The sequence below is a fragment of the Watersipora subatra genome, chromosome 9 (genome assembly GCF_963576615.1).
Source record: "Watersipora subatra chromosome 9, tzWatSuba1.1, whole genome shotgun sequence".
NCBI lineage: Eukaryota > Metazoa > Bryozoa > Gymnolaemata > Cheilostomatida > Watersiporidae > Watersipora > Watersipora subatra.
In genome coordinates this window covers 54,083,209-54,093,624 of record NC_088716.1, presented here as the reverse complement: position 1 = coordinate 54,093,624, position 10,416 = coordinate 54,083,209, and the positions used below count along the sequence as shown (strand labels likewise).

At 34.0% G+C, this 10,416-nt stretch overlaps 2 protein-coding genes across 2 annotated transcripts in view; both read left to right on the top strand.

Moving 5' to 3' along the window:
• Positions 1-4,573: 4,573 nt before the first annotated feature.
• LOC137405223 (uncharacterized) lies at positions 4,574-9,534 on the top strand. The gene is made up of 4 exons (XM_068091452.1): positions 4,574-4,634; positions 7,687-7,818; positions 8,687-9,455; positions 9,508-9,534. Exons 2-4 carry the CDS (start codon positions 7,721-7,723, stop codon positions 9,532-9,534), a joined length of 894 nt encoding a protein of 297 aa, XP_067947553.1. The 5' UTR covers positions 4,574-4,634; positions 7,687-7,720.
• The window catches only part of LOC137405522 (hepatocyte growth factor receptor-like), a 63,449-nt gene continuing 62,535 nt past the window's right edge, over positions 9,503-10,416 (top strand). Inside the window, exon 1 of the mRNA XM_068091824.1 lies at positions 9,503-9,579. Coding sequence (XP_067947925.1) covers positions 9,549-9,579 — 31 coding nt within the window. The 5' untranslated portion in view covers positions 9,503-9,548. The remainder of the gene's footprint in view (positions 9,580-10,416) is intronic.

The following is a 10,416-nucleotide window of genomic DNA, read 5'->3' as shown; positions in this document are numbered from 1 at the left end:
AAGTTTTTTAAGACTATGTGAAATTAACCTGAGATTTTATGCAGCTATAACTTATGTAAAAAATGTACGTAATGAATTCAAACAAATCTTTTGAATAATAAAGCGCAATTTTTTTAATTGCGTATAAACTACAACCATACTAAAATGAAAGCTAATAAGTGAAGAAGGATGCATATGTGAGAATATTTGAAAAAGTACAAGAGCTCTCAAGGATTATTAAAGGCCTGAACTATTGAAGGAAGCAAACGAGACACACTTTCAAATGTCTGCTGAGCGTGTATAACTGCTGACCAAATACATTATAATGTAAAAAAAACTTTGCAAATGCTAAACTACAAAATACATTTGTAATGCAGAAGAGCAAATATAGCCTTTAGCTAAACATAAGTTCAAAAATAGTGTAAACGCTCAATTTGCTTCCGAAGCTACATTAAAAAAAACTCACAAATATTGTGACTTTTCACTCACAAATATTGTGAGTTTTCATCTCTTGTAATTTCATTCTTGTAGAAACTCGCAAATATTGTGAGTTTTTACAAGGTAGAAATTAGCTCCCCAATAAGATATAATGTCCCCAATTGTTAGGTAAAAAGTTTCTATGAGAAGAAAACTCCGAAAATATTTGCCTACTAACAAATGGAAACAAGTCAAATGTGTGTGAGAATTTAACAAACTTTATGGGGACTTACATATTTTTTCACACACCCACACTCACAGATGTTCTCGTACAAATGCAGGCAATTGGGGACAGTGCTCAGATTTTGTCGGGAGTTGGATTAAACTATATATTTTTTAGTTTTTTATAAGAAAAAAGGGTTTAAAAGATTGGGGACGTCCCCAATTTCCGAACGTCCCCAATTTGTCTGTTAAATTCTGGTGTGAGTCCCCAATTGCATGCATTTACAAGTTCACACACACACACACACACACACACACACACACACACACACACACACACACACACACACACACGCTCATTTGACACGCAAGCGCGTACACATACGTACACACCAGGGATCGCTAAACATATTATGGAAATGTTTACTTTTCCATTTCCATAAACATAAATATTTCCATAATTTTTATGGAAATGGATATGGAAATTTTATTTTAGAAATATGGAAATGTTATGGAAATGGAAAAAATATGGAAATGAATTATGGAAATGTTATGGAAATGGAAAAAATATGGAAGTGAATTATGGAAATGTTATGGAAATGGAAATAATATGGAAAGGAATTATGGAAATATTATGGAAATGGAAATAATATGGAAATAAATTATGGAAATGTTATGGAAATGGAAATAATATGGAAATGAATTATGGAAATGTTATGGAAATGGAAATAATATGGAAATTAATTATGGAAATGTTATGGAAATGGAAATAATATGGAAATGAATTATGGAAATGTTATGGAAATGGAAATTGTGACAAACACGTAATCCCTGATAGATATCATATCATATTATATCATATCATATCATATCATATCATATCATATCTAGAGTTGTACGGTCTTCTATCCCAGTACACCAACCTGTATAAACCTACATGTACTAATTATTAGCTACATATAATAGTGCTGTACATATACGTGTACTTGAGTATTTAAAAATCCACAGCTTTAGATACTGGGTTTAATTTCTCAATTCTGCTTGTTATGCCTCATACTTAAAACTGGATGACATGTTATAAGTGCAAAGTTAATTTTCTCCATTAGTCAATACATCGGAATCACATTTGGAATCACAAATCTAGCAATGCGTGCATATTCATGAATTGTTAACTATTTCACAGTTCATCTACTACATATCTACAATACATCAGTCTATTTGATAGACATATATATGTACTAAATAGTCGCTAGATATATTCAGGCTAGCTGCATTAGTTACAACTGAAATTGCTCCATGAATCTCATTGATTCCTTTTTCTCGGCTGTTACTTGCTGATACAATGGAGTGACTTGTCTGGGATCATATGACCAAATACTTTTAGCAGAAAAAAAGACAAACAATGGCTGGTTAACCACACATTACGCAATAAAGAAGGTGGCTAGTAATACTGAAAATAAGAAGACAGAGTTTAAACACATCGTTAGATTACCCTGCAAACATTGAACAGTTTTTATCTATTGTAATGTGACACCTTTTTTCTACTACTAGAATGTGGTTAAGATTCAGGACTGACAGTTAAGTTGTACAAAAAACAGAGAAATTTTGAGGTGAGACAACATCTAGATTTAAATAATGCACTGTGTTGACTGAAGGACACTCTGTTACAAATGTACACTGTTGTGTATGTCTACTTAGGCTGTTCACAGTAGCCATATAGCTTTCACAGTCGTATAACATTTATAGCACAAAATAGACTGGGAAAACAGAGCATATGGAGCATGTTGTATGACAGGTCTTTCCCAAAATGAGCCGTGTTGTCGAAGAGCAAGGTAAAAGAAATAACCATTAAGCCACTGTAATCTTCAAGGCTGCAAGTAAACGCATTTCCTATTAACAGGATAGAACAATCTTACCCTCACAGTTCTATACTATATTTCAGACACCACCAGCTGAAAGTATTTCATCAGCCTCATTAAGTCTTTAAGAAGTAAAAGTGGATAGCACCCGACTCTTCTTCTGCATGTTTGAAAATATTCCCTTGTTCCACGTAACTAGGCTAAACTAGTTTATTATATTGTTAACCCTGTCCTGCAAAATGTTATAAAATAGCCAATCTCTGCGAAGCCCCGGTTGCAGGTTTGGAAAAAAGTTTTCACGGTATGGGATTGAACTCCCAGCTTTTAGCACGTTGAACCCACATTAACAACTGTACCAGTCATGGCGGAATAATTATGCACATAGTTATTACATTTGATAATATTTCAGTGTACACCACACTGCCAGAGTACTAGTTCTCTATAAATCCATGCATCACTTAGTAACGATGCTTTAGGAATATGACTCGGCATAAAGTTGATGCATATCTTTACCTGATAGAGTAAAAAAGTTTCCTCATCTTTCTTGTAAGCTATTTCGTTAGTCCTCAAGTCTAAAGAAGCATCTTATTTTGTTCAATTTCTCTCTGGAGTGTGGGATGTCAGCCTTTATTTTACATTTGTATAGCATATGTGGCCAATTGGTACAGCAGCTTGACAGATTGTTTACCACAACCACAAAAATTAATAGCCTAGCTATCACGGGGTCAACATTGGTGCTCTGTGCAATGTTTTGTCCTAAATTCAGGGTCTGTTCGTTTTAGATCTTTGTTTTGTGCATCCTGTTTATGGGCGATTTGAATAACTTCAAAAGTCAGTCTCTTAAACCAGAATTACAAAGTATTGCCAGCGTATAGACTGGATGAATCTGCCGCATACTGAACTGGATGGGACAAATTGACAAGTCCCTTATTCATAATCACTAGCTTCCGGTCAAATGGTTTACTACATGAGAGACTTAATGTGCAAATTTATCACAAATAAACTTCCGTTGATTCACGATCACTCTACACATAACATTGTTTTAAAAAAGAAGAACATACAGAATGGCATTGATAATGATAAAACATGTTCAGTATATTATACTAAAACAATATGTACTTTATGACTCATTTTGAATTTCTCATGATTTATTTGCTGCTTTCTGAAGGCCATTCGGAATGTTCTTTATGGTTTGGTTGACAGAACCATGAGTTGAGGTGAAAACGCTCAGACAGATAATTACCAACATTAGAATAGTTAATTATTTAATTACCACACTTCATTGGTAACATCCAACTAATTCCCATTCCAGGACTGGAGGTGGTGAACTCTGGTGAGCTCTGGCTAAGTTGGTCTGATGGAGCAGATGTGGTTTTGACACTCTAATTTGAGCCACTCTACATCCAATAAGGTTGCTAGATTGTTTTTGAGTTATAATCAGTTTATTTGTAAAATTCAAAGCAGTAAGTGTCTACAATATGTATACTGAGATACCAAAGAGCATCCTCGAAGTTTGTGCAACTGTGTAGGTCTGAAACCAGTGAAGATGATAGAGAAAGCAATAAAATCTTTAGGGTTAGATATATTTTTAATTCTACACATCAGTATATGTATACACATATGTATATGTATACCTATGCATATACACATACGGATATGTATATGTATACATATATGTATACATATATGTATAGGCCTACATACAATGATATGTATACATATGTGTATACATATATGTATACATATACATATATCTATATGTATACCTATAAGTACACATATTTGTATACATATATGTAGGCCTATACATATTATATGTACACATATTTGTATACATAGGCCTATATGTATACATATATGTATATATATATGTATACATATATGTATACATATATGTATACATATATGTATATATATATATATATATATATATATATATATATATATGTATACATATATGTATACATATATTATACATTATTGGTTTATTGGCGAGCAAAAAAGATTAGCGATTGTGGTTTCCCAGAATGGTACTCGCAGTTGTCTTTCTTTGTTGTTCAGTTTGGTACTTGTCTCACGAGATGTCGGTTAGCTAATGGACAGACGTCGCTCGGTTCGGCTCCTATGTAGAGGTTATATTTTTGCTCCTGAATACAGGTAGGTAGAATGTTGTTTAAAATAGTTAGGACTAATTAAAAGTACAAGAGAGACCTGTCAGTGATGGCTATTTCAAAGCACTTCAGTTTTTACTTTCAAGATAATATGATGCAATTATGGCAGCGAAATGTTTAAGTCAGTCGCACGTTTCACTGGCTCAAATACTAAATACTTTCAGCCACTTTCAACCACGGATAGCAAACGTGAGTGAAACAAGCGATTAGCTAACTATTATATGCCTCATAAAGTGGCATGTGATACTCCTGTGAAACAAGGCATGTTCAAAAACTTTGCCTAAGCTTGTTACCAGTTCCTGTAGGAACTCTATTCACTGTTTCGCAATTTAGGGTGAGTGTTTATAAAAAGATTATAGATGAGGACAATACAGTCATCAGCTATGAGTCAGTTCTGAATAATTTATTTATGAGTGGTCTCCACTTTTGTGATTAACACTGATATGCAAGTGTTACAGAGAGTAGAATGACTGTTTAGTTAATAGGATTGAGTGTTGCCCAGTTGAACAGCTGCTTTCTACATGCCAGTTTTTATACACGTACATGTACGTATAACTTTGTACGTATAACTTTGTACGTATAACTTATACATGTATATAGGACTTTATATTAGCATTAGTAAATATCAGCAAAATCATTGTTTTTTGTTACACGCCAAAAGGAAGAAAAAGCTGTATTTACAAAATACAATTCAATCTAATAATTTAGTGAGAGAGTGCATGTTTTCTTGATTTGATTTAGTTTGCATAAATAACTTGTATCAATCCAACTTTTGAATCTCCTTGAAAAAAATCGTTTAAATGGTTGAAAAGTGCAAAATTGCTTCAAACTTTAATGAATAGGTTTTCAGTCTCAGCTTCGATTGCCCAATTCTGTTTTTTAAACTATCAGCTGTTTAATGACTTCTTCAGTCAGGGGTTAACCAAAGGTCAATGTACAGAATGGTATTTAGTCAGTACATCGCTTGCTATACATGAGAAGTGACATTTGAGTGAAATCTATGACAACTGGTTACGGCAATGATTTCATTTTGTACTTACCAAAAGATGCACTCAATCATATTGCTAATTATTTTATTTTTTTTGTCAATAGAGATAAGATGTACATCTAAACTTACGAGTTTCAAGTCTTCTTTGTATAAATTTCTGCTTTTGCCTTTATGATGCCACCTGGCAATATATTTTTATTTGTTAATTTTTTAATTTTTTTGACAGTACCATATGTAAAATATTTTCTTCTATAAAAGCGATTAGGAACTGCCCAAAAAAACATGTATAACTTCTTAAACTGTAATCAAACTGTTATAAAATGATGACACTCTGTCACATTCATAAACGCTCTGCAGTAGGTTACTAGCAGCATATTCAAATAATGTTTATAACCCATGTATAATTATAAGTAATGTTTATACTTAATTATTATGGAGATTAATGTGAGATTAATTATTATGGAGATTAATGTGAGATTAATTATTATGGAGATTAATGTGAGATTTTGGTTTTAACCCTCCATTTGTCATATAATAGTCTGTCTTACTCTCGTAGTATAGTCAGTCTGACTCTGTGTCAGCAGGTCGAGCCTGACACAATACTTCAAATTCAGTTTATTGCTGTAGTATAACGTCATATTTAATCTAGTATGACTGCTGCATACATATCAGTGTGTTAACGGTCGACTACAAAGAAGCATAACACAGTAATTATATAACATAATTAAGCAAAATCATTAGAATTAATTGCAATTTAAGCGGACGCTGTCACAGAATGTTGGTTGGCTTTTATTTGATTTAAAGATGAACTTACACATAATTCTAGTAGATTTTATCAGAAAGTATCAGTATTTTTCTATCATTTTCAATTGTTTTTTTTATGTTTGAGATGATCTGACTGCCAGGATGTTTCAAGATTAAAATTGACAAAACTTGATCACGGTTAAAACTATCAAAAGAGAAATACTGAAATACTATCAGAAGTAATACTATGAAATACTACCAATACTGAAATACTATCTTTGACGCTCTCTCTAATAGTTTGAAAAAGATCTCTGCTGGAACGCTCTGATTCAAGCGAAAGTGCGGTTGTGACGTCTATAGTTGCACTTCTACAAAGAGACCAGCAGAATAGAGACATGTAACGCTGCAACTTAAACACAATAACCGATACAATAATGAGACCGGCAGCCGGGCAACTAGTGACGTTATTAAAGCACGTATTTTATTTTTAGAGCGTGTTAATCGTGATCAAGTTTTGTCAATTTTAATCTTGAAACACCCTGGTAGTCAGATTACCTCAAAAATCAGAAAATATCACAAATGATAGAAAAATATCGATTCTTTGTGATAAAATCTACTATAGAATTGTGTGTAAGTTCATTTTTAAACTGTATCAGGCTTTTCTGTTTTGTCATCAGGTAAAGGCTGACTGTTTTTAGCTGTAACAGACTTTGTTTGTAAATAGGCTTGAAAAGTAATGTTTATCATATTAACAACAACAGACCTGGCCAGAGAAATGGTAGCATCAGGAAAATTAATAGCTATATTATGAGACAGGTGCTTGATAATCAATGTGACTGGTTGAAAAGTGCTATAATTATTTGACAGCTCTCATTGGAGAGTTGATTAATAGCAAAGTGTTAATATTTGATCGGCAATTAAAGAATATAGATTACATATATGTTTGCTATATCTGTCTCTTGTATACTGGATAAAACAATAAAGGATGCCCCAGTCCTTTCAGGGGCTTAGGTTTGTATCCCAACGCTGCCACGATATAATATTTTGGTTAATACGATAAAGTTTTAATGAATAGACAGTTTAATAAGTGTATGTCTTCACTAAATAGTTGCAGGAAATAGACTGATTTCTCATAAATAAGGCATTCTATATATAAGGTCAAAGCTATACATAAAGCTGAATAAACATAATAACGCAAAAATATGTACTGAGAGTCCACAAACTAGTGTATGTTTTTTGGCATCTTTCTCTCCACGTTTTATTATTCTTCCTGGTGAGTTCTTATAGCTGTCTTTCATCTTAGTAGATCAGAAAGAAGTCCTGGTGAACCTGCGTGCAACATGACATCGTTTACCTCATGCAATGTTCCTCTGCCACTCCTAATTGTTATCATTGCTATCTGCAAGCCAGCAACAGCAGCTACCTTCAGCGACAATAGGTATGTGTATTTACTTTCTTGTCATTGCAGTTGTTGATACAGGTGATATGATGCTACTATTGTCATTGCTTCATAGCCAAAGGAAATATTTACCCTCAGCTGATGTAATGTGTATAATATTGCTAGCATGTTTATTTGTTTATCGTAAACTTCCATTTTATACAAATAGTTGGGGTTATTGCTTATAAATAAATTTGCACAAAGTTTTAATAAATTCTATCAAAAAATATCCGTTTTTTTATCATTTGCGATAGTTTTTGATGTTTGAGGTGACCTGTTTCAAGATTTAAATTGACAAAATTTGATTGCAGTTAAAATGCTCAGATTAAGCGAAAGTACTATTATGGTATTAATAGTTCAAAAGAGACCAGACAGACGTAGAGACGTGTAACGCTGCAACTTGAACAGAATAGCCAATATCAACTATAGCAACTAGTGATGTCATTTCACACTTATTTCTTTTTTGAGCATAATCTTAGCATAATTTTAATCATAGCATAATTTTAATCTATAAACATCCTGGGCGTCAGATCACCTCAAACATAAAAAAACAATCGCAAATGATAGAAAAATTCCGATAATTTCTGATAAAATCGAATAAAATTCTGTGCAAGTTTATCTTTATGAATATCAGTTTTCTGAATGACCAGTCAAGCGTATCTCTCATCACCGTCCCATCCTAATCATAAGGATGGGACGGTGGGCCGGTAATCATCATAAGTTCATAAGGCTAATCTACTCAATTACAACAGAGCCATCTGTAAGATTAGATAAGCTTTAAAAAATGCTTGTAGATCTTGTTTTCACCGCAAGCATGCCGGGTTACTAAAATCAATAATAATAGTTCAATCTTTGTGTTCTATTTTAGCCGTTCTGAGCTGGCAAACATTTATGGCTTTGGAGAACTTGAAGGTGTCAACTTAGATTATGGCAACTTTAGCAATGATGATCAAACTATACACGGTGTTAAAGAGGATCGGTATAACCCAGGAACATTCTTTTTGTCGATAGCCAGTGGTCTAATGAAATATACTCCCGGGATGCCTCTTCAGCGCATACTCGGAGATGTTTCTAGAACTTTCCGCAACGCATATCGAGAAGGCAATTCGTCAGTGGCTTTATTCACATCGATATTAGATCTTGTTCAATATAACCAAACGAAACTGGCCATCGCAGATTTTCTCAATAATTGCATAAGAGAATATGACTTTGAAACAGACTCTGTGCGACCTCTGATTGGTGCCTGTCGAAGCAGCAAGGCGACTCATGGTCTTTGGAATGACGGCGACGTTATTCCAGGAAACAGCAACTTCCTTCAAGGTGTTCTTTCTCTTCAATATGTAGAGTCCAAAAATTACTTTGTCATGTGCGACTATCTTTTTTTTCAGTTGTCAGTGTACGATGTAATGAATGATGAGGCAAAGCCCTTGCTCACTACGCAACAGTCATGGAGTTTAGCCAATCCGTTTAGCCTACTTTTGAGTAGCGATGAGCAGAAGCTATTTATAGCCCATGCGTATGGCCTCTCCGTATATAACCTGCAATCTCGAGAGCTTACTCGTCTCGTTGGAGAATCGGTTTTTGTGGACGATTTGGACAATCGACCTCTTGTGCCAGGACCATTCGCAACCGCCACGGTTGGAATGGTTGAGCATATTAGATGGCTTGTTCCAGACCAGGTGATTCTAGGACACGGAGGAACCAACAAGGCACTAGTGATTGTTAACCTCATGGAGAAAAAGGTGCTAGCTAGCTGTCAAGGTATGAGTCACCATTTTTGGTCTAATCTGTTAACTGCTAGCTAGTAACTAGTAAAATTATTTATCTAGTATATGTACAAGTTTACTGTCTCAAGTTAGCGCTGCTATTGCGTATCTTGAGTTAAAAAACTACTCATACAGTTGTCATGCGGAGTCCATCAATGTCTACCTAAAATGTAATACTATACTGTTGCAAAGCAGATAATAGGTCTATTATGTCTATGGTTTATGATAACTTATGAGTCAAGCCTGAATTCAGTCATAATTAATAACCTGCGTGTATCCTAGAATAAGCCAATAGGGTGTCACAATGAGACAAGTACTTGTTATTATCATACCACTCTTTTTCAACCTGGACCAAAACAAGCTCGAATATAGTTCATCTGCCTACGTGGCATTTGAGCTAGCCTTCACAATGCAAGCACGTAGCCTATAGACTTTTTACAAACTAAAGGAAAAGATGTTTATGATAGTTGTTGAACTGTATGAGGATGCTGGTGTGAGTGCTAGTGATGTCACACATATTCACGAGTTCCTCATTTTATGGTTTTTTACTAATTCCTGTGTTCAGTGACTATGTTTTAGAAATGAAATCTAAGCCAATTTAAAAAAACATTTGGCTCAACCTAAAGCTGACCTCTTCATGCAGTCTCAAATTTCCATTGCTTTAAAAAATTATTAGAAAGCAAATCTCAGTATTACTAATCATTTACTTCTATTTTCTATTGCTATTATATTTAGTTCCAAAGGATTTCAATCCAAATTTAATTTGGTGCTTTCAAATTCAAAAGCACATGTTTCATATCATAAAGAGGCTGTGGCTCTCAACTTTCTAAAA